This window comes from Phallusia mammillata, chromosome 6 (genome assembly GCF_965637545.1).
Source record: "Phallusia mammillata chromosome 6, kaPhaMamm4.hap1.1, whole genome shotgun sequence".
Lineage (NCBI taxonomy): Eukaryota > Metazoa > Chordata > Ascidiacea > Phlebobranchia > Ascidiidae > Phallusia > Phallusia mammillata.
The window spans coordinates 12,447,682-12,473,319 of NC_137257.1; the positions used below are offsets into that span (position 1 = coordinate 12,447,682).

At 37.1% G+C, this 25,638-nt stretch overlaps 1 protein-coding gene, 1 long non-coding RNA gene and 1 pseudogene across 3 annotated transcripts in view; 1 reads left to right on the forward strand and 2 right to left on the reverse strand.

Annotated features, from left to right (window-relative positions):
* Nucleotides 1–3,631: 3,631 nt before the first annotated feature.
* LOC145232884 (uncharacterized) lies at nucleotides 3,632–8,524 on the reverse strand. The gene is made up of 2 exons (XR_013860940.1): nucleotides 5,741–8,524; nucleotides 3,632–4,408 (listed from the first exon to the last, which is right to left on the reverse strand). It is a non-coding gene; the product is annotated as an uncharacterized LOC145232884 (long non-coding RNA).
* Nucleotides 8,525–13,148: 4,624 nt separating this feature from the next.
* Nucleotides 13,149–15,925, reverse strand: LOC145234275 (uncharacterized; annotated as a pseudogene).
* A 4,971-nt stretch (nucleotides 15,926–20,896) lies between these two features.
* The window catches only part of LOC145233003 (uncharacterized), an 82,708-nt gene continuing 77,966 nt past the window's right edge, over nucleotides 20,897–25,638 (forward strand). For both annotated transcript variants that reach the window (XM_080097666.1, XM_080097667.1), the window contains exons 1-3: nucleotides 20,897–21,053; nucleotides 21,314–21,333; nucleotides 23,640–23,689. In XM_080097666.1, the coding sequence (XP_079953792.1) occupies nucleotides 21,031–21,053; nucleotides 21,314–21,333; nucleotides 23,640–23,689 (93 nt within the window). In that variant the 5' untranslated portion in view covers nucleotides 20,897–21,030. The remainder of the gene's footprint in view (nucleotides 21,054–21,313; nucleotides 21,334–23,639; nucleotides 23,690–25,638) is intronic.

Genomic DNA, 25,638 nt, shown 5'->3' on the forward strand with positions numbered 1-25,638 from the left:
GAAAAGAACTTGGGGGTCCAGGTAAATGTTTGGGGTTACGGGTATTAAATACGGGTAACACTAATGTACGGAATGATGAATGGTCGGAACGCTCACTAATTTACGGAATGGTCGGAATTGTCGGAATGGAATGAATAGGGCCAAAACTAATTTGATGAATGGTCGGAACGGAATGAACTGTCGGAATAGAATGAATGACGCTGTAGGAGCAGAATGAACTGTCGGAATGAAATGAACGAAGCTGTATGAACAGAATGAACTGTCGGAATAGAATGAATGACGCTGTAGAAGCAGAATGAACTGACGGAATGAAATGAATGAAGCTGTATGAACAGACTGAACTGTCGGAATGAAATGAACGAAGCTGTATGAACAGAATGAACTGTCGGAATGAAATGAGGTATTAGTTTACCTTTTTTGGTATCATGACTAATGATGTACCGAATCGGCGAAATTTCGATTCGGCCGAAACCGAATATTCGGTGGTTTTACCGAATAAATTCGGCCGAATCAACCGAATCATTTATGACGTCACGCGAAGTCGTACCCTACGCGTTTCACATGAAAACATAAGTTTAACTACCTGGCTATTCGTTCAGAATGGTTGTGTTTCGTCCTTATTTTGGTTGCCTCAATCATGATTTCCAATCCGACAATGAATTACCGATTTTTTTGTCTGCAGCTGGAAAAGCGATATTGTGTTAAAAAATTAATGATTGACGCGATTTTCGTTGGTACTAACAAGAAAAGACACCTTTACGCTTTAAATGTGTGTTCGTAAAAGATTCGGTTTCGGCCGAATCGCAATAAATTATTCGGCCGAAACCGAATCTTTGCAAAAGTGGCCGATTCGGCCGAATAAATTCGGCAAACCGAATATTCGGTACATCTCTAATCATGACTATCAAAGATTGTGTCCACGTGGGCCACACTTATCTCATATGTATTCAAGATCTCCTGTGTTATCCAGCAAGGCTGCTTTCTGGTTCCAGCCTTTTCCAAAGTTTTCATCACAGTCGCATTCATGATTTTAGAGAACTCAGATGTTAATTCTTGAACATTATTTTCCAACAGTGCATCAAATCTGCTTTCAATCTTTATTTCAAACCCCTTTCTGCAACCTGGCTCTTCAAACGACAAAGGAAAAATACTCTTTTTTTTCAAAAAATATAAATCAGTGACAGGGCGTCAGTAAATCTGTGACAGGGCGTCAGTAAATTTGTGACAGGGTGTCAGTAAATCTGTGACAGGGTGTCATTGACAGGCGATAGGTGACAGCCTGTCACTGAATTGTCACAACCCCGCCTCCTGTCACAGATTCAATGACGCCCTGTCACTGATTCACTGGCGTCCTGTCAATGATTAAATGACGCCTTGTCACTGATTTATAATTTTCGAAAAAACGAGTATTTTTGCTTTGTCATCTGAAAGAGCCAGGTTGCAGAGAGAGGTTTAAAATCAAGATTAAAGGCAGATTTTAGGCATTGTTGCAAGAATTAACATCTGAGTGCTCTAAAATCATGAATGCGGCCGCAATGGAAACTTTGGGAATAGCTAGAACAGGGGTGGGCAAACTACGGCCCGCGGGCCGCATGCGGCCCGGCAAAGGAGTTTGTGCGGCCCGCCAAATGTTCGCAAACTTTGAAGAGAAAGTGACCAAGCAACGCTGAATAGAATTATAAGCACAGGCGTAGAGTTTTAAAAATACCGGGGATGCGACTTGCCTAAACGCAGATACTTTTTACGTGCTTTAGCCGGTTGTTTCTGCCACGTTATTATGCAAATCGTCACTTGACACAATTTCTTTGTTCGATAAAGCAAAAACGGTTTACGTTTTCAAATACAGCCCACTTTGTACTGTTGACGCCAAAACTTTGGTCACTTTGGATCAAGTTTAGGTCGTAGCAGTTCTTTGCAAACGAACATTAAACACGGCTATTAAAAGCGGCTCGCATTGTTTAATGTTAGCGCAAGGAATTTATTAACAAAAAAACGTGGTGTAGCCTATGTTGAAACAAATGCTTGTTTATTTTTTAAAACAATTACAATTGTAGCGTTTCAACCAATGTGTGTACAATCATTAAAGTGACAACAAACGTATTTGCACATAGCTGAAAATATACTATGTTAATATTTTGGGCTAAATCAGGGGTACACAACGTGCGGCCGTAAGGCGACATGCGGCCGCGGAGACAAGTTTGTGCGGTCGTGGCCATGTATGTTAAAATACATGTACTGGCGGCCGTGACGTAACTAAAACTATTTTGCCTAATATTTTGATTTTCAAACAGCTAAAAACAGCTTTCGTGAGACTGGAAAAAAAGATTACCAGCCTAGTGACCATATACGCCAGGCTTTTTATCCGCTTATTGTGTGCAAACAATGCGAAAGAACAGGCACCGCAATCGTCACAATACAGTTTATGACGTCATAAACGGTTAGCTCCGTTCAGCTAAACTAATGCACCAAGTTAGAAATTATTAATCTGGGCATTTTAGGCGACTTAAAATGATATTTATATGTGATATAAACCAAATTCAAGTTATTTTAAAACAAGTAAGCAATTGGCGTCCGTTGGTGAAATACTATGCGGCCCGATAAGATTAAAAACCTTTGAATGCGGCCCTTGCACTGAAAAGTTTGCCCACCCCTGAGCTAGAACCATAAGCAGACTGGAAAACACAAGAGATCATGAATACATATGATAGAAACTTCTTACATGAAGAACAAGCCAGTTTCTGTGAACGGCCAAGCACAACCTAAAAGTTCGAATACTAGGTGAAAAATTTAGAGACCAACATCAAGAACTTCATCACTACCAGAGTTTGGAGAAAAGCTCTGTGGAGGAGTATGAAGGTGAAACATGGTATCAGTCTCCACCTGATCCTTCAAATCAAAGCACTGTGTAGTAAGGCCAGCAATGCAGTGATATTCCACAGAAGTGCACTACAATGGTTTGAGACTTTGGTTGCAGTATGTTAAGAGTGCATGTTGTCGCTTATCTTGTTCAACATATTATAAGGGCAAATAATGATGGAATCAATGGAAGATTTTGAGGAAACAGTGTCAGTGGCAGGACAAATTCATTACAAAAAGTGGTAAGAAACTTGCTGACTTCACTAAAAGATTGGACAATACAATAAGAAAGTATGGAATGAAAATTAGAAGTGAAAAGAGCAAGATCATGGTAAGGTCAAGGCAAAATGATAAAGAGAGCGACATAGACATTACAATAGAAGGCAAACAACTGGAAGCAGTCTCAATAAAGATGTGACATCACAGAAGGAAATCACCACTGGACTGGTGATTGCAAAAACCCAACTGGATTGTTTAAACTACTTCTGAAAACGGAAAGAACACAAAAGTTTCAATGGTTCGGCCATGTGACATGTCATCATGGAATCATGCACAGGGCAGTTGAGGTTTATGAGAAGACAAGGCAGGCCCAGAACAAACTGGCTTTGGCAATGTTTAGGGGTGGAATGCATCACACTGGCATAGTATGAAACTAGATGGAGAAAGTGCCCCAACGGTCACAGGACTACAATGATATTCAGGAACCTAATTAAAATTGTAATGCAATGTTGTAGTTACAGAAACTTCTTCAGTAATCATAGAGCAGGACAAAATATTTGAGATAACTTTTTTTATTGAACAAAAAATAACAAATTTATGAATGCTGAAAATAAAGACAAGACGTAATAAAGAACTTATCTATGCACGCACACCATATTCTCTAGCTGTCAGTGTATCGATTAATACTCATGTGACAATGCATTACATAAGAAAAGAAAAGGGAAATAGTGAGACCATAGGGTAAAACACAAAAATTGACACTTCAAAAATCCAATTCAGACATATTAACTTTTAAATTTAACAAACACCCATCTTAGCAGGGTTAGTAACGGGTTGCTATGTTCAAAATAATAAAATATCAAACCACAATCACCCAATCAACAGTCTTTTAAAATTAAACCCCAATTGGTGATAGTTTAAGGCTGTAAAAACTGCCAAAACATCCAGCCCAAATGAATACAACACTTGCAACACATGTTTGGTTGCCTTTATATCCCTATAACATCACAGAAACTCGTTGTTTGTGGTGCGTCGGATTATGAGAAATGTTTTTAAACTTTGGCGGCCTGTGGGTTAAATACTGGAGCTTTAAATACAAATGACACAAATGGCTCATCTGCATTACCATATCCACCATCTGATGCGAACAAACTTCAGTGAAGAAAACACAAATTGAGTAAAATCAAAATGTGTCCCCTTTAGGAAAGTGGACCCATAACATCATAATTTCTAAGCAAACAGGACATTGCCAAGACTCAATTATACCAAGCTCAGAGCTGTTGATTCCCACACATTTGATGTGATACCAATGTCTGCAACTGTCACATCCAATCTGTTCACAAAAGTTTTTCATGTAGATAAGTACACAGTTTTTATGTACACTTGATATAAAAATCAGCTATTAGCGTTGTTTAAACATTTTGTGCACTATATCAAAAAGGGTGGCTTAGCACATTTTGTTGAACTGCATTTACACTATAACCTATTTTGAAACGTAAATATATTTCCTATGCTTATTTTGTATTGGGTCCCATATTAGCCATCGTCTTTTATAACCTTAGTTGTTTCTGCGGGCAGAAACTCATGGGTCCCCACACATGTAAAGTTAAAAATAGTGCATTTCAAGAGAGAACCATAGTCCACATGCTACCCAAATTTTCGCCAATTCCGACACTGTTTTATAAACTTACCCTTTTTAGGGGGCTAGTAAGGTTACTAATGGGGTTTGACACTAAACTAAAAAATATGAAACCTCAATGATTCAATCAATAGTACTGCAAAATTTCAGCCCAATCTGCCAATGTTTGAAAACAACCGCTAGAGGTGTTTTGAGCACAACCGTTAATGCTTCTGACATCATAGGGCTTTAACAAACCCCTAACTGCCATGACACAAAAATGTTCTCCAAGCAACCCACCAATGAGTAACATACAACTGGTTGCCCTTGCAAGACTATTGCGCCACAGATTTTTTTCGTTTGTGGTGCCCAGTAACATACAAATGCGTTTTACACTTGTGGGGTAAATGTTGGGGCTACAGGGTTGAACACAACAATCGACACCTACAAATGTCATACTCTACAAGCTATACAAATTTTAGCCAATTCCAACATTGTTTACAAACTCACCCATTTTAGGGGGCTAGTCGGGTAAATACTGGGGTTACCAACAAAAACAAAGTAGGATGCACATCTACATAACTATATCTACCATCTGTAAAATTTCACCCAAATCCATCAAACATTTGATGAAAAAACGAGTCGGACAAACTTTGGGAAGAAAATGACCCATTTTAGGGGGCTAGCGGGGTAAATACTGGGGTTATCAACAACAAAAAGTGGGATGCACATCTACACAACTATATTTACAATCTGTGTAAATTTCATCCAAATCCATCAAACATTTGATGGAAAAAAACTTTGGGAAGAAAAAACAAACAAACAAATTCGAGTAAAATCAATATGGGTCCCCTTCCCTGAATAATTAATTGTGTGTAAAGTGGGTCATGCTGTCTGAAACAAAAAAACTATTTTCTAATCACAATTTCCACATTGACTACATAGCTCAAGAAGACTGTCTAAAATAAAATGATATTATGAATGAAGAGAAGCATCGCTAGAATAGCTTTTTAAGCTTAAAACATAGAAAATATTTAATGCTCTTACCGGATTCATCTATTTTTTTGGACCAATTTGATTCCTGTAATTAAGCAGTGCTCTTCTCGAACCAGAAAACAAAACTATTAGGGTACGATTTTTTAAGGTTGTGTTTCACAAATTCAGCAACCTTCAAGGATTATTTTTATTTTTTTCTTGTAACCTTTCAAACAACTGATTAGCAAAAACTTTTGTACCAAAAATTTACAATAGTAATACTCTGTCATTTTTTAATATTTTACAGATACTTCTGTTGCTTGTTGTTAAATCAATCAATCTAAATATGATCAGTTGGAACATTGTGTGGAGCCAGTAACAAATATAAAATAAAAAGCAAGGTGATAAACTGTCTAAGCAGAGATGGATCCCCAAAAAAGGATAACTGAGAAATTAATTAAAATACCAAACAAATGTTTTACTACTTTAAGTCTGTTAAGAACCAGTGTTGAATCGCTTTCTTTTGTGCTGGTAGTTGACTAATACTTTCTTAATATTGTTTACTGTTGAGTTTCCAAATCTTTAAATGTTGGTGACTTTCTCCCAAGAAATAAACCAAAAAACATGAACAATTTTAATGTAAATATGGCCAAATCAGTTTAAATGGTTAAAAAAACAAATAATAAGTTGTAACAGTGTCTGGCAGCTAGGAATGTCATGAATCCACTGTTTCTAAACAGCTTTAAATGTGTTGGTTTAATCTACATGTATACAAAGTATTTTATTGTTTGGAAACTCAGATGAGCTCCTCTTTTTTGCAAGTAACATTCATATTGTTAAATATGGCATTCAGATGTGACATATCACAATGTGACACACAACAGAGGTTAGATATGTTGTAATAAACAAATTGACTAAAAATAAGTGATTGAACTTTTTCGCCCTGTTAGAGCTTGTCAGACTGCCTGGCAGACAATGAAAGTTCATAAATCGTAAAAAACACACTTACCTTTGCTGCTTGCAATTTTTCAAGATTTACCAAATGCTTTGTTAAAGTCATAAGATACATATTGCACGAAATTTTACAATATTAAGACCTAATTTGCTTATACTCAGGAAGTATTTTTTATAATTATACATGGATTTAGTCCGGCTTCTTAGTATGGTTTGCAGTACTGGCTGACCAAGTGAAATCAAGCAGGGCTGGCACTTTGGTTTGAATGAAATAATCTAGTTTGACCTCAAAAAATATCTAGAATCATTTAGATTGAAAAACAAAACATCCAAAAATATATCTAAACATAAAATAATCCAATTTAATGTAATCTATTAGCCAAACAACAACGCATATAAAGGTTTTTAATATAAATAGAGCTATATTTCATGCTGAAGAAGTTTACTTCTTCCTTTTCATCACTCTATGTTGTCTGTTACAGTTACAACATTATAACGTTGAAGTGGCTATCTGGGTGGAACATTTGTAGGCTTGTACTGTTCCTTTGGTCTTTACAGACGTTAAAAAAAACTATCTAGACTTTATAGCCATCATCTAGATCCCAAATTTTACATCTAGGCTTAACCAAAACTATCTAGATCTAGCTATAAAATATCTAGAGTGGCAGCCCTGAAATTAAGGTCTTTCGCTCTACCTTCCATAGAAGAGCGCGAATAAACTAAACTTCATAAAGTAACACCATACTATATTAGGACGATTTTTTCTGCCTTTTGCACAAAATTCGAAACATACGACGATAATTACAAACACATTGCTCGTTTTGCACATTTAACTACAGCAAAAACGCCCTGTCACTGATTTAATGACGCCCTGTCACTGATTTAATGACGCCCTGTCACTGATTTAGTGACACCCCAGCCCTGTCATTGACGCCTGTCACTAACAGTGACAAGTGTCACAAAAAAGTCACAACCCCTGTTGCAAAGAACTTTATAGGGTTCTTTGCTGTAACAGCATGCTTAAAACCTTGAAAGGTAAATAAATTTGGGGCGATTCAAGAACAGTGGCGGCTCGTGCCTAAAATTTCGGGGGGTGCTGCTCCAAATTTTAGCCTTTATTTAACATATATAAGTTGGCAATATATAGAAAAGCCACATTTCTAGATTTCCAGCCATTGTTTTGTGTAGAAAAACAAGTAATACAAATCTTAATTAGTAACTCCATTGTGACGTAATTTTCGTTACGCATTAATGTGCACGAATGTAAACAGCAGACGGTATCGTTTGGGGAATTTTGTTTACTTGCATGGCAACGGGCCAAACTCAATAACATGCGGTAATAATGTGGCACAAAAACACAGGTGACACAGACTCGAAACGAAGCGGATGTTAATACGGTAAAACACAACAACAATATATTGAACAAAATAGTAATAAATGAGTCGAAAAGTATTTCAGTTGGACAACATTTAAGAATAACTGGTTATAACAATGACCACTAACTAACACACTTGCTATTCAGTCATTAATATGGTCATGTTTCATTTGAGTAACTTATAGTCACAGTCACTGTTTCAACATATCTCATGACACTTCACAGATTATTGCCACACACAAAAAACTAGCCATAAAGCTTTTTATTGGTATCATAACTGACAAATTTAACAACCACATTACATTTATGTCAGAACTTGGTTATTTAAACATCTTTTCTTTAAATTTTTGTCTACAGACTAATAATTGTCTTTCAGTTTGCTTATAATTCCTTTTTTGCGATACTCCTTCAAGCTTTGAAATTACAACACTCTCACTTAAATTTAACCCATATGATTAAACCTTGTGCTTCCTTTTTAAAGTGCAATACTCCTCCAAGCTTTGAAATTTACAACACTCTCATTATGGGTCCCCTTCCCTGAAGGGGACACATATTGTTTTTGTCCGTATTTTTTTTTCTTTTTTTCTTTTTTTCTTTTTTCTTTTTTCTGTCTAACGCTGGTTTGTGAGACGCATTTGGTCAAGAAAGAGTGCTTCAAATTTATTCAAATTTGGACATATGTTAGATATTAATCCAAACTTGGACCACCTGAAGTTTGACCCCAAATTACCCAGCGGTTCACCCACAGGCCCCCGAAACGTAAAATTTTTAACGCTGGTTTGTGAGACGCATTTGGTCAAGAAAGAGTGCTCCAAATTTATTCAAATTTGGACATATGTTAGATATTAATCCAAACTTGGTCCACCTGAAGTTTGACCCCAAATTACCCAGCGGTTCACCCACAGGCCCCCGAAACGTAAAATTTTTAACGCTGGTTTGTAACGCTTGTTTACTGAAGAAAGCGTGCTTCAAATTTATTGAAATTTGGACATATGTTAGATATTAATCCAAACTGGGTCCACCAGAAGTTTGATCCCAAATTACCCAGCGGTTCACCCACAGGCCCCCGAAACGTAAAATGTTTAATGCTAGTTTGTAACGCTCGTTTAGTAAAGAAAGAGTGCTTCAAATTTATTGAAATTTGGACATATGTTAGATATAAATCTGAACTTGGTCCACCTGAAGTTTGACCCCGAATGACCCAGCGACACACCCACAGGCCCCCGAAACGTAAATGTGTCTAACGCTCATTTGGTCAAGAAAGACACTGTAGGCAGAAGTCCCAAGAGAGTACGTTTACGAATAATAGGACAGAGCGGGAGGGCTCAGCTTGACGTTGGACAGACGTTTTACGAGACGTCGTTTCGGTGATTAGAAATCAGCTGTTTTGCACAGCAATGCTATGTCGTTTTATTAAGTTATCACTCACATTTTCAGTTTTGACAAAGGTTTCACACCTATGACGATTTAAACCTAATAAGCGTGCTTCGGTTTCGTATATGTCAAGCAAAACTTTCTTAAACAAACTAAATATGAAAAAATAAACTTGAATTTTTTGCAAGATAAAAGTTTTTTTTAAATGCTTAGTGTCAGGTTGGCCGCTGCATGACCACGGGTTACTTAAGGTCAATTAGTAGGTATTACTAACACAGTTCAGAACTTTCTTACGTCATAACGTAGCGTTTTTTTTTTTAATCAAATACTCAAGGCATGTATATATTAGGTCAAACGGTGTTGTTGAACACCAAGGACGGCGTGTTATTGAAAACGGTGTCAAAAGGTCAAACAGTCGCTTGGTGTGTACACCCTAAAGGTTACTACAGGTCAATGGTACTCGTTTGCGAAACAAAGTTAAATGAAAAACTCGTTTTGCGAAACAAAGTTAAATGAAAAGTTATGTATACACTTGCAGCAAATCGCTTTTTAATTGTCTGTAACACAACTGTTACAGCTTTCTAGAAAAAAATTGTGTTTAAAACCCGACCTTGGACGACAATATCTGGGTCAAAGCAAGAGATTAAATTGAAAGTATTTGTTTCGTTCTTTTTTATTGTTTTTGTAATTATACGACAATAATAGTGCAAAAAAATACAAACAAAATTTTTTTATTGTTGGGTTAATGCTTTTTAAAAATTTGTCCTTAAGAATTAAAAAATCACCGCAACATTTGTTTACCATAAATCCGCAAAAACCCGCATGTGGGGACCCATTAGTTTTTGTTTACAAAAACAATCATATGTGTAGATCAAATGATATGTATAGTAAATTGGTAAATATCGTATAGAATATATAAAATGGAAGTATATCAGAAAGCCACTCTTCTAGTTTAAATTTAACCCATATGATTAAACTTTGTGTTTCCTTTTTACAACCAAAATGAATCATAAAGTTATAGTTTGGGCAAAATAATTGACAACTTCTTCCTTGATTTCCAAATGACATCTAAGAAACTGTTTGTTTTTATTTAGTGCTAGCACTGCAAATGCAAGTCTTTTGGAAATAATGGTGTCCCTTAAAAAAGTTTGCATCCTTTTCAGTGTTGAAAAGAAGTGTTTTGCCTTAAGGACTCTGGGAAATTGCAAAAAGGATTTTTCATCTTAGTAATTTAACTTGTCATCATCGAGATTATTTTCAAAGTAATCATGAACATCAGATCTACAGAAACATGTTTATTTCAGTAACTAGCTTTTCTTTGTCAACAATAGGATATGCTTGGTGGTCACTACTATCTCCTCTGTAGAATGTTCATTCTTAAGAAACACTTCCTGTGAAGCAATTTAGCAGCTACTGTTTAGAGAAACAGTACATGTCCATTATATCAATACACATGATTGCACTTGGATGCAAATACTGTCCACATGGTGTGTTAAGAAACCAAAACTTGAAATGGTCATCACTCAGTTATTTCAAAAATCCTGTTGCTTCTGCAATTGTTTGTTCTGCATTTGATATTGCCTGAATTTCGGTGAGGCATTTAACTTCACAGTCACAGATCTATTTTTCTTTGGTAGCATTCAGAACTAAAACTGAGTATTTATTGTATTCCTGCATGACATATTTGGAGTAGCAGATGTTTTATCCCATTTTGTCTTAAAACTTTTTGATTCATTTATTTATTACAAAGGTTAATCGTGACTTTTCAAGGCGTTAGATGACCTTTCTTCTTTTTCATGGTGTTAGATACACTTTTTAATTCAATGATAACTGCAAAAACTGAAGCACACAGTCATACTCTAAAATACGCAATCTACGCAAACTATACGCAATCTACTAAAAAAATTAACTAAGATGTTGACGGTTAGGGCTATTAGGGTCAGGGTGAGGGTTTGTGATACAAATGACTTTATAATTTAATTTCAGATGCCTTTCAGGTCTAATTTTCTCACAAGTGTTAACGTGCGGTACCATACAGTGTTTAGTACCACTATTAAGCCCAAACTGGACATCTAAAACTAAATTATACTGTTATTTTTATTATAAACCCTCATCCAGACCCTAAAAGCCGTAACCGTCAACATTTTTAAAAGTTGCATACGTTTTATAAGTAGATTGTGTACAGATTGCGTAGATTGCGTAGATTGTGTATTTTAGAGGAGCCCCTCACTGCCGAACTTAAGAATGGGCTCCTCTAAAATACGCAATCTACGCAATCTACTTATAAAACGTATGCAACTTTTTAAAATGTTGACGGTTAGGGCTTTTAGGGTCTGGGTGAGGGTTTATAATAAAAATAACAGTATAATTTAGTTTTAGATGTCCAGTTTGGGCTTAATATGTGTTGAGAGTGGTACTAAACACTATATGGTACCGCATGTTAACACTTGTGAGAAAATTAGACCTGAAAGGCATCTGAAATTAAATTATAAAGTTATTTGTATCACAAACCCTCACCCTGACCCAAATAGCCCTAACCGTCAACATCTTAGTTAATTTTTTTTAGTAGATTGCGTATAGTTTGCGTAGATTGCGTAGATTGCGTATTTTAGAGTAGCCCCTTAAGAATATAGTACACGGGTTTTGCTTTGGCACATAATAAACCCGGAACAGACCGGTGTCTTCGAATACTACAGGTCCACTTGGTACGCTAGGTACATCGCTTGGTCCGCTTGGTACTTCGCTTGGTAATTCGATTACTGCAGGTAATGCATTTAAATAGGGAAAAACGTGGCCAAAATTTAAATGCTGCAGGTAACTCGTTTGCACTCGAAGAAACTCGTATTTAGTGCAGGTAACCTTTTTTGACACGACGAAACTTGTAGTTGGTGCGACGTAACTCGAAAATGCCACAGGTAACTCGTTTGAACTCGACCGAACGCGTAAGCACTGCAGTACTTCGCCAGGAACGTCGCTTACTACAGGTAACTCGTTTAGACTCGACTAAACTCGTATTTAGTGCAGGTAATCATTTTGGACACGACGAAACTTGTAGTTAGTGCGACGTAACTTTAAAATGCTACAGGTAACTCGTTTGGACTCGACTGAATTCGTATTTGGTGCAGGTAACCGTTTTGGACACGACGAAACTTGTAGTTGGTGCGACGTAAACTTAAAATGCTACAGGTAACTCGTTTAGACTCGAAGAAACTCGTATTTAGTGCAGGTAATCATTTTGGACACGACGAAACTTGTAGTTAGTGCGACGTAACTTCAAAATGCCACAGGTAACTCGTTTGGACCCGACCGAACTCGTAAGCACTGCAGTACTTCGCCAGGAACGTCGCTTACTACAGGTAACTCGTTTAGACGCGACTAAACTCGTATTTAGTGCAGGTAACCGTTTTTGACACGACGAAACTTGTAGTTAGTGCGACGTAACTTTTAAATGCCACAGGTAACTCGTTGTGACTCGACTAAACTCGTATTTAGTGCAGGTAACCGTTTTTGACACGACGAAACTTGTAGTTAGTGCGACGTAACTTTTAAATGCCACAGGTAACTCGTTGTGACTCGACTAAACTCGTATTTAGTGCAGGTAACCGTGTTTGACACGACGAAACTTGTAGTTGGTGCGACGTAACTCAAAAATGCAGTAGGTAACTCGTTTTATGTGACGATAATCAATTTATAAATTGCTGCAGGAAACCCGTTGTGGTGCGATCAAATTCCATGAGGCTAAAACTGATCTACTAAAAAATAACAAAAATTTTGTTGACAAAACTTTTGAATTTCGTGTTGTTTTTAGTGTTGTCATTAAAGAACTTAAAACAAGACACAAACGAACGAATACAAGAAACATAATCAACAAACACTGTAACAAATTACTATGAGAACCCGTACAATAACATTTCACTTTTGCTGCTGGGTTTTGTGGGATCGCATTCTTTGCGTTTGATTTTTCATTTTCCCTTCTGTTTTCGGTGGCACTTTTGTAAGTAATTGCGGATTGCCTTGTTTTCTATGTTTCATAAAATTAAGAAAATGCTGTTGTTTTTCTTTATCTGTCTTCTGTTCCCATGCGTAAAACTGATATTGGAATACGGTAAATTCCGGTGCAAAATGCAATGGACCCAATCCCACGAATGCTTTTTTGACGTCAGTGTATTGAACTTTGGACAATACCATGCAGCATCTCTATAAGCTGTGGCAGTTTTTGTTGTTTCCAGTTAGTTTTTGATTTAATGACGTGGTTCATTGACTCGGCATTGTTATTTGTCCAAATATACCCAACCTCCTTTTTCAAATTCCACACCTGATCTTTCAGAAGTGGTAAAAAACGATGTTCCACGTAATGCAGAAGCTTAGGCCATTTTTGGCAAAAACTTCTTAAATTCGCTTCATGTCCAAAATAGTCAACCTCTTCTTCGCTGTTTACAACGGTGAAAAACAAAGCTTGTAGCGATTTTCGATCATCTGCTAATAATCCAACATTATCGACAGCATACCGCAGCAAGTTCTCTTTTAAACGCTTGCTGCGTAGCACCTGCCGACATCCATGGAACGCCTGTAGTGCAGCTTTGTGCATGGCCTGCTCGTCGTCAGAGTCAAAAATCAAATTTTCAAACGTGCCACCCACAACTGCACTTAAATTGGCGACGAAATCAAAAAAAGTGGTGAAATCTGAACGACTGTGCAAAAAAACTGGTCCCAAAAATATGGGATGTTGGCCTGTAGAGGTTTTAATTACGCTAAGATTTTTGAATGTCGTGACTGTCACATGGATTTTACCCAAATTGAATGTTTTGTCTGTACAAAATACCGTTTTACCTGAAAGGCAAAACCGTTTAAAGTCACATACTTGCTCGTCTGTGTAAAGGTGGACACTCACTGGTACATCCTTTCCATGTGTAACCCGTCTTACGAAATCATGTGTTACGGCCATGTTTACCACTTCTATTATTTCTTCAGCGTATTTCTCTATTTTTCCAGTGCTTGGATTGTGTTTGGTCTGGTCAAAATGTTTTTTTCTGTGCAGTTGATTTAGCCCTCTTAGACTCTCCAAGGGGTTATGTCGGTCCTGAAGTTCATCGTATACTGCTTTTGCGCTTTCACCTCCTTTGAGTCTGTTGCCAACCTCCTCAAGCATTTCCGGTTTTGTTCTTACATAAATGTGTTTTCCATCTTTTGTGTTGCCGTGCGGGACATGGCCAGGATGGATTCCAAGATATTCTGCGACACCAAGGTGTGGACCAATTGACCTTTCCAACCACGTTATTTTGAATGACTTGTCGGCTTGAGTTTGCAGTAGTACACACCAACTTTAACTATATCATCTGCTTTGGGTTGTGGTTGCACGCTTCTGAACGTATTTGTCTTTGGATTTCGGATGCAAAACTTTCCCCTACACAAACGCACAAACGGTAGTAAGTAATGCTTGTGTACTTAAAATCGCATCAAGCTCCACAGTCGTCTGCAAACTTTTTCTGAAACTTTGCATCTGTCTTTCTACATTTTTTGAATTATTAAATACAAAGTATGCGTTGTTCTTGATACCCTTTGGAATTGTGTGATGGAAATGGACCGAGCTTTTAAGGAGTTCGACCACATTCCGGGTCGGCAAAAAACTTGCGTATTTTAATTTGCCTGTTTTTGAGCTGTCAGCTTGGCCTTCGTCGATGGCACCGTCGACCGCAGCTTGATGACTGTCTATGTCACCTGATGAAGAATCAGTGGATTTAGGCGGTGTGGTCGATGGGGAATAAACTAAGGGGGGTTTCGTTGATGGGGAAGAAATTAAGGGCGGTTTCGTCGATGGGAAAGAAATTAAGGGCGGTTTCGTCGATGGGGATGAACCGTCGACTTGAGGCACATCTTCGACAAATAAATCGTCGCCACTAATTTCCATTGAATCATTTTCCAAATAATCCATTGAGTTAATTTGAATGGCGTATGTGGGTAACGTCTCTGCATATGGCAACAAAGTGGTCAGGAACCCAAGTTTTCACAGACCTAGTGCTGATTTTTGTCCACATAATCGAAATAGGTTCGACTGTGAAGAGCTGTGTCAAAATTATTCGATTTAGACTGCCAATGGTTTTGTCCAATGGTCCATTGCACGGTGGGTAAATACTATTAATGCCACGCCCAATGACATTACTTAAAGCAAGAATCGTCCAAGCACTTGAAAACGCTCCATTTACCTGCACTAAATTCAAGTTCGGTCGAGTCGAAACGAGTTACCTGTAGCATTTAAAAGTTACGTCGCACCAACTACAAGTTTCGTCGTGTCAAAAACGGTTACCTGCACCAAATGCGAGTTCGGTCGAGTCCAAACGAGTTACCTGTAGCATTTAAAAGTTACGTCGCACTAACTACAAGTTTCGTCGTGTCAAAAACGGTTACCTGCACCAAATGCGAGTTCGGTCGAGTCGAAACGAGTTACCTGTAGCATTTTAAAGTTACGTCGCACCAACTACAAGTTTCGTCGTGTAAAAACAGTTACCTGCACCAAATGCGAGTTCGGTCGAGTCCAAACGAGTTACCTGTAGCATTTTAAAGTTACGTCGCACTAACTACAAGTTTCGTCGTGTCCAAAATGGTTACCTGCACTAAATACGAGTTTAGTCGAGTCTAAACGAGTTACCTGTAGTAAGCGACGTTCCTGGCGAAGTACTGCAGTGCTTACGAGTTCGGTCGAGTCCAAACGAGTTACCTGTGGCATTTTCGAGTTACGTCGCACCAACTACAAGTTTCGTCGTGTCAAAATTGGTTACCTGCACCAAATACGAGTTTCCTCGAGTGCAAACGAGTTACCTGCAGCATTTAAATTTTGGCCACGTTTTTCCCTATTTAAATGCATTACCTGTAGTAATCGAATTTTCAAGCGAAGTACCAAGCGATGTACCTAGAGCACCTAGTGCACCAAGCGGACCTGTAGTATTCGAAGGCACCCGGAACAGACGACTACGTGATTGGTGGAGCTGTGCGAGCCGCAGCACCCTGTCGCCTATTTCGCCCGGCATGTAGCTTTTCCAAGTGCGCATGCGCACAACTGCTAAACGTCATGAAACGTCACGAAACGTCAGGAAACTGGAACTGCAGCTCCAGCATAGATAACTTATTAATTTCATATATTTTTACATTTTTTTTGTTAAAAAGGTGATTTTTTTTTCAAAAAAAGGTGACCAAGGGGCAAATTATGCTTATTATATATTGCTAACAAATAAAAAAAATAAAAGTTATATTTGATATTATATTAGGAGTATTAAGTAAAAATATTAGGGGGTGCTGCAGCTCCGCAGCACCCTAGCACGAGCCGCCCCTGTTCAAGAATATGAGAAGGGTGTCAGTGGAAAGCTTTTAACTTTAAGGGTCCTACTGCTACGTCATAGCAGTGATGGGGAGACTCGAGTCACCTTTTCAAATGACTTGACTTGACTCGAGTCTTAAGGCCCGTTTACACTATGCTTAGCGGCGCCTAACCTAACCTTACCTTGCAACCCCTTCCGTTTACACTGTGATTTTCGGTGCGTACCTAAGTGTACTAAGAAACATACTCGACGTCATTTTTAGCTCACAGTGACTGTTGATGAACATAAATCATCGCATAAATTGATTGTTACCTATTCTAGATCGAAAAAGCTTTACATAAATGTAAATTACATCATAGTTTGTTAGTAAACATGATTTTGTATTTTGGTAATCATACAGGATTGTTTGAGATGTTGTTGTATAGGGTGACACTAAAACGCTGAATGGGCGGGACGGGCGGAATGGAGGGCGGGACGTCGCGGGAGATGGCGGGACGTCGTGAAAACCGCTATATATCGGGTTAAATTGCTGACGGTTGGAGCTATTAAGGTTGGGATAAGGTTTTATAATAGAAAATCATTAAAAAAAATTCCGCCGAACACTACATTCCGCGCCCGAAACGTCCCGCCATCTCCCGCGACGTCCCGCCATAGCATTTTTGCCTAATGTCAGGAAATAGTTGAATAAGTTTTAGGCAGGGACATTTTTTGATTCATATAGCCTACTATTATAAAACCTCAACCTAACCCTAATAGCACTAACCGTCAGCAATTTACCCGATATTGAGCGGTTTCCGCGACGTCCCGCCCATTCAGCGTTTTAGTGTCACCCGTTGTATAGATTGGTGGCATGTTTATCTTACTTTTATGTTTCTACAACATGTAGTCCACTGTGCTAGGGTAAATGTACATTTTAAATGCAATTAATTACAATATTTAAACACAAAAAACAGAACATGAAATTATAACCATGTAATAAATAATTAAATTGAAGGCAAATGGCGTGCCATCATTTATTTTGCCCAAATCAATCAACTTTTTCAAATCAGAAACCACTACAGCGATATCACGAACCGTTTGCGCAGGTTCAAGCAGCTTGATACGCAGAAAAACGCTCGGCAGGCGATCGCTCGCTCATTTCTACCACTGATCTCTATAAACCCTGGATTGCGCTACTGGCCGTCACGGTTGAAGCAAATTGAAGCGTAATGGCGGCTGCAAAAGGAAGCCCCAAAAATGCATTGCGGGCAATGGGGAGAGAGTGGAAAAATGACGATAATTTTTGTTTTAGGCATTTGTATAGCGATTTTTGCAGATATGATTTGTAGATTAATAGGACGCATGTATTCCAGTGTGTAATAACCTATAAATATGCGTAGATTGACTGTGATGTGTATTAGTGTAGGTGTGCTGGATATACGTTATTAAGTTAGTGTTGAAATAAATCATTACTAAGTGGAAATAAATGTTTTATTATGCAATATAAGTGGTTTGCGTGCTTTTTAAGGTATTTTAGACATGAATCCAACAAGATGGCTACTTCCTTCACACAAGATGATGTAATTCTTTGTGTGACATTACCTTGTGCTATTCCAAACTGTTGTTTTTGACTGTTATCAAACTTCAGGAAATTGTGACCAACATGTGGAATAACGTTTTAATTAAAATCACAAAAAACTAAAATAATATTTCAACTATTTTAACACTTTTTGACTTTTTTTCTCGATTGAGTGCATTTGGTTTTGGTCTTTATTATCTTGCCATGGTGATATTATGAAATTTTGCAATTCCATTTTACATTTATGATAAATTTGTTTCCAAACATTTCAGACATAATAGGGTTTATATTTCTTCAATAAGCAACCTTTATTGTCTCTGGTAAAATTCCACTGGAATGTTTCAGTCTCCTCCCAAACCCTCAAGCTTTATGACACTGCCAGATTACAATCCAACCTTTTTCGACAACAAATACACTACAGAGGGATTGGAATCAGATTAAATATTTTGTGTGTGTATACTGTTCTACTTCCACTGTGTATGTTTTGTAATCATTTCTGACACTGCCTGTGACATGATATGCTGCACATTTTAAACTTAAACAACTTTGAGGTTGTTGTTTTTTTATTTTGTGAATGCACCATCTGTTATAATGGTGATCATCTGACAAAAAATACAGGATATCTGTATAAAGTTGGCTGGTGTATTTGTTGCCTTCAGTCCTGTTTCGCAAGAATTTAAGTGATAACTGGTGTACAGGTGTGTTTTTGCAGAAAATTGCTTATTAAGTAGAATAAAAACAATATTTCATGATTCTGACTGAAATAGTACATAAATAGGCAACTCATTTGGGTAGTTAAACTCATCCACCCTAACTGCTATGATGTCTTAAATGCATTTATATGCACATGTATCTCTTTGAGATATGAGATTTTAAGAGTTTTAGTTTGAGAATTCACAACATTAGAAAAAAATTATTCAACACATGTTGGTTGCAAACAGAAAAAGGGTAGATTAAATGAGCTAATTGTGAGCTTACTAGATTTATGGTTTGTAACATAGAAGGAAAATAATGTTGAACCTACTACAAAAAACTTTTAAACAGCCATATTTTAGCTCCAAGACTTTGCTGACAATCAAAAACAGCAGTTTGGATCAGCACAAGATGATGCTAAATAAAGTATCACATCGTCTTGTGTGAAGAAAATAGCCATTCTTGTTGGATTTGTGTCTTAAATATTAATAAATGCATGTAAACTACTTATATTGCACAATAAAACATTTAGTACCACTTAATAATGATTTATTTCAACATTAACTGAATAATGTATTCCCAGCACACCTACACTAATACACATCACAATCAATCTACGCATATTTATTGGTTATTACACACTGGAATACATGCGTCCTATTAATCTACAAATCATATCTGCAAAAATCGCTACACAAATGCCTAAAATAAAAATTATCGTCATTTTTCCACTCTCTCCCCATTGCCCGCAATGCATTTTTGGGGCTTCCTTTTGCAGCCGCCATTACGCTTCAATTTGCTTCAAAAATCACCCAACCGTTCAACGGAGTAGCGCAATCCAGTGTTTATAGAGATCAGTGATTTCTACGTGACATGAGCGCCCGAAATCAGTCAAGCGCGAAGCCAGACAGAAAAAATGAAACAAACAAACTTACGCAGGTTTGAGCGAGTGCGATACGCATAGTGTAAACGGGCCTTTAGTTGTGAAAAGACTCGACTCGACTTCGTCTTAGTAGAGACTCGACTAGGACTCGTTATTTCACCAACAAAACGGAAATTTCTTGTAATGGATAACCTGTTCAGTTGGCTTCAACTAAACAACAACAGCAATATACTGTGCGATGCGAAGTTATTTTTGCCTAATTTTAACGTAACGAAGTCGCTGCTACATACACAAACTTTCTTACGCTGGCATTATGCGTTGTACTTATTGCTTGGGTTGTAAGGTAATCGAATGCAGTAGCCTACATGTCAAGGCTAAGTATTCGTTTTTAAGCGCTAAAAGTACTGAACAATAACGCTTTAACGCATGCAGTAAAATATGAATTTTTAGTTTTCAAAAACTTCTTTGAACAGATTAACGTATTGACTGTAATAAAGCGGTGTCCGTTTTAAGGTAAAAAAGTCACCATTCATTAACCATTCAAATGGAATAACCATCCATACCCTTCTTAACCTTTTCTTGCAAAAACTTTTTGGGACTTGCCTTGACTCGAACCGCTAATGACTTGACTCGACCTGAGACTCGAACCTCATTTCACTTGACTTGGGACTCGAACCCCTACTGATTTGACTTGAGACTTGACTGATGGGACTCGTTACCCAACCCTGCGTCCTAGCCAATAATGCATACACATGCTAAATTGTATAGGTCTCGGACAAAAAGTTATTTTGCTGAAAATTCTTTAATCGTTTATTTTACTATCAAGGTTTTGCCATTTTTTTAGAATTCTTATTTTCGGAAAGTGTTTACAAAAAGTTGTAAAATTCAAGGGCTTAGCCGTCACTACACAGCCAAAATGGTGCATATGCTAAATTGTATAGGTCTTTTACAAAAACTAATTGGAGATCCCGATCAAAACGATAGCATTTTATATTAATAATAAGAAGCTGTTTTCAATTTTAAAATGAATTTTTTTGGAAACACTGCAGAAAAATATTTCTTCGTTCTCCCTATTTTCATTTCGTCAGAATGGTGATAGTCATTTGTGCCGGCGTGGAAACTGGAAAGTGGTGATGTTTCCTGGTACTTTTTCGTGTTTTGTCTAATTTCATTTGCACTTAAGGCACATTTGTATGATTCGTGCTTCTTAAAATGGCCGATTCAAGCAAAACCAGGTAAAGGCGCGACATTTTAATTATTTCAAACTACTTGTGTTTCGCCGACTACATGCTGTTAAGTGTTGAAGTATGCAGTTAAACTTATAATACCGGCTTTGGAAAGTTAATACCGGCTTTGGAAAGTTTTACACTTGTCTTAGGGTTGAACTATTTTTTTTTGGTACATAATCATCATATTGGTAGTGTTGTAATTTACATTTGCCACTCTATATTTCAATTTTGTTACATTTACATTACACGTTACTGTTTTTTTTCAGAAGTTCTCTTCATGATGGTGGTGAGTTGTGAGTGGCCTACAATCAGCTTTCTTGTAAATGCCTGTAATTTTTTTCCGTGTAGTGTAGAGATTGGACAGTACCTGATTTTTAAGTACCAATCAGACGATAGGTACTAAAATTTTTATACCATTGAGACCAAGTACTTATAGTTTTGTAATAGAGTCCTTTTCGAGAAATTTAGAAAAAAGCTGTTCTTGATTCTCAAAAAGTAAATAAAGATTTTCCCACAAGAAACAGTGTCGTATATCATACACAGAAAGGAAATGCGACACCTCTTCATTTTCCATTCAATCTTGCTCCCAAAATGCACTAGGCAGATTAGTTTCCTTCTATGCTCCCAAAATAGCAATTTCTAACATGTGTTGTTGCTAAACTTTACCTGAATTTTTTTTTACGTGCTTGAGAAAAAAAAATAGTCAAGAAAATCGAGTAACCCTATTGCATACCTGTGGTTTATCTGCTAATGACAGAGTTTTAACAATTTGTTAAAACTTGATGTTATATTAATCTTTTCACACAATTAGTGGCAGACCCAGCAAATTAAGCAGAATAAATGAAGAGCATCAAAAGGGAAATTTTCTAAATTATTTTGTTGGAAAGTTTCTGGATGCACCCCTGCGCACAATATCCCGGCAATTACACATACATAGTTTCCACATGCTAACATGTAGCTTCCACTCATTACTATGAAATTGTATTTGGATATTTTACCTTCAGTCAGTTGTTGCCAGAAATAGCAACATTTTTCTGAAATTTATCAAGATACAAGGTTTAAATCATTAACATGCAGGAGTTATCTTAAAGCCAGACCCCTATTTACTTTTGCCAGCCTTATCTATTCCTTGATTGTGGCAGAGCAAGGGTTAGAATATTATATAATCTGCACAAATACACCCAGTTGTTTGGTGTGCTGGTATAATAAGACTGTATTGTAACTTGTAAGGTACCTGAAACTGCTATTTAAAAAAATTGATCCTAAACAGTTGTGATGGAGCACATTTATGTTCTTAAATGATGGCCTAGAGCAGGGCTTCTCAAACTGTGGGTCGCGGAATATAATTTTGGGGTCGCGAAACATCGTGCGTTATTTGTCATTGTCACATTAAATGGTTTACACGGGTAAATTTATTGTTTAAAGATTATTCTCGTGTATAGGCTATACCAGGGGTGCACAAGTGCGGCGACAGAGACGAGTTTATTAAAATGTATGTACTGGTGGCCTTGACGTAAATAAAAACTCTTTTGCCAATATTTTGATTTTCAAACTGCTTTAAGCACATTTTGTGGAGCTTAAAGAAGTATTGCCAGACTAGAAGCCATATGCGCCAGACTTTTAATGCCTATTGTGTGTAAACAATGCGAAAAAGCAGAAACCACAAGTGTTACAATATAGATTATGACGTCATAAAAGCTAACACTGACAATCTGGTATCAAGTTGGAAATTAATTTAGGCTTTTTAGGCGCTATCAGATGGTGTATATATAATGTATAAGTATTTCTTTACATCAGTATTTTTGAAACACAAGCAGGCAATTGGCGGCCGTTGAGAAAATAAATATGCGGCCGTCATAGCGAAGAGGTTGTGCACCCCTGGGCTGTACCCATCAAGGGGTCGCGTAGAAACTTCTGTTTGAAAATGGGGTCGCAGAGCTAGAAAGTTTGAGTAGCCCTGGCCTAGAGTGCTATGATTTAGTGATAAGTATGCCATGATCGCTGGCCTTAATATACATTTCAGGGCAAATCACAATATAAATGTATACATGTAAGAAGTAAAAATTCTGGCCAATTTGTTTTAATTGCTGCAATGTATGTGCTTGGTGAAACATGCGGTCACCTCACAGTTTTGATGTGGATGTTATATATGCAATGACTGCTTCGAACATTAATTAAATTATTACTCAGAGAGGTATACATTACAACTATTGAACAGTAGTAAGTTTTTGTAGATTAAACATACTATGACATGAGTTACTCCTAAACTGTTTGTAATCTAACACATGTTAAACAATATGTTTGAAAAAAATATCACCCCTTCACAGTCCATCTTTTTAGTGCCAATTCTATTTTAATTGGTAAGGGAATGTTTTCTTTTTGTACTTAAATAAATTTTTCCATATGTTTTTATGAGGAGAGCAATATGTGTAGCAAGTGTTTGATTTTGAGCCCTATTTTAATTATAGTACAATATAAATTTAATTGCAACTACTGCTAAGCACCATGCAATTATAATCAGATGGTGCTCAAGATAATCATTTTTAAAATTACAATCCTTTTTTCTAACTTATACATACAAATTGCTTTCAGTTGTATCTTCCAATTCAAGCAAAAAAACACCACAAGCCAGTAAGAAAAAGGTGGGCTTACCTTTGTTACTATAAATGATTTTTATTTCCTGGACTTTTAAATATTTTTATCGGTTTTGTTTGACCTATTGTCCTAGTGGTTACTCTCTCCGGAGAGCAAAATGTTTTTTAAAGGTGTATTTATAAGATTCTTAACATACCACAAAAATGTTTAAGGTATTTGGTCTATTACAAATGTACTTTATAAAGTGTGCTGTTTAGGTTTCAATTTCTAATTTACTACAAAGTTGCAATTAGTCCCATACCCAATTTATCTAGCTTTGTTGTGCCTGATTATATATCAGTGATGAGGAGACTCGACTCGAGTCTGGCTCGAGTTACCTTTTTAAAAGGCTTGACTTTACTTCAGTCTCAGTTGTGAAAAGACTTGACTTGGACTTGTCTCAGAAGAGACTTGACTCGGATTTGTTTTTTCACCAACAAAACAGAAATTTCTTATAACGAATAACCTGTTCAGTTGGCTTCAACCAAACAACAGCAGCAATTTACTGTGTGATGTGAAGTTATTATGGTTCCCCTTCTGTTTTTGTCCGTATTTTTTTCTGTCTAGCGCTGGTTTGTTCCATGTGTTTGGTCAAGAAAGAGTGCTTTTAATTTATTCAATTTGGACAGATGTTAGTTATTAATCCAAATTCGGTCCTCCTGATGTTTGACCCCAAATGACCCAACGGTTCACCCACAGGCACCCAAAACGTAATTTTTTTAAACCGGCTGTACTAACTAAAATACTTTTCAAAGAGAGTTTCATGCTTTGTTGGTTGGCGCAATGTAAGGTATTCTAAAGATTTTTTTCAACTTTTTATAGGATTTACCCATTTTTCACGCCTTAAACCCATGAAAATTAGTTTTTGTCTAACGTTGGTTTGTTCTACGCATTTAGTCAAGAAAGAGTGCTTTAAATTTATACAAATTTACAAAGCTGTTAGGTATTGATCAAAATTTGATTCTTCTAAAGTTTAACTCCGAACGACCCAGCAGTTCACCCACAGGCAGAATTCCCAAGAGAGTAACTCATTGGTTTACGATTAGTACGGCAGAGCGGGAGGGCTCAGCTTGATGTCGGACAGACGTTTTACGAGACGTCGTTTCAGTGATTAGAAATCAGCTTTTTTGCACAGCAATGTCCTTTTTTAAGTTATCACTTACATTTTCAGATTTGGCGAAGGTTTCACACCTATGACGTGATTTAAACTTGATAAACGTGCTTCGGTTTCGTAAATGTCAGGCAAAACTTTGTTAGTCAACATAAAGATGAAAAAACAAACTTTTTTGCAAGATAAATGTGTCAGCTTGGCCGCCACATGACCATGGATTACTGAAGGTCAACTAGTAGGTATTACAACAACAGTTCAGAACTTTCTTTCGTCATAACGTAGCGCTTTTTTTGCTTAGGATCAATTTAGGAATCAATACTTAAGGCATGTATAAATTAAGCAAAACGGTATTGTTGAACACTTAGGACGGCATTCTATTAAAAAGGTGTCAAAAGGTCAAACAGTCGTTTGGTGTGTGCACCCTGAGAGGTTACTACAGGTTAATGGACTTGTTTTGCGAAACAAATTTAAATGAAAAACATACACTTGTAGCAAATTGCTTTTTAATTTAAAGTGTCTGTAACACAACTGTTACAGCTTTCTAGAAAAAAATGTGTTTAAAACCGGACCTGGGACGGCAATATCTGGGTCAAAGCAAAGATTAAGTTGAAAGTATTTGTTACGTCTTTTTTAATGTTTTTGTAGTACAAAAAGAATACCAACAAATTTTTTTAAATGTCGGGTTAATGCTTTCCAAAAATTTGTCCTACACTGCAACATTTGTTTAACTTATATCCACACAAACACGCATGTGGGGACCCACTCGTTTTTGTTTTCAAAAACAATCATATGTGTCGATTAAATGATGTGTATACAAAATTGGTAATATAGGATATAGACTATATT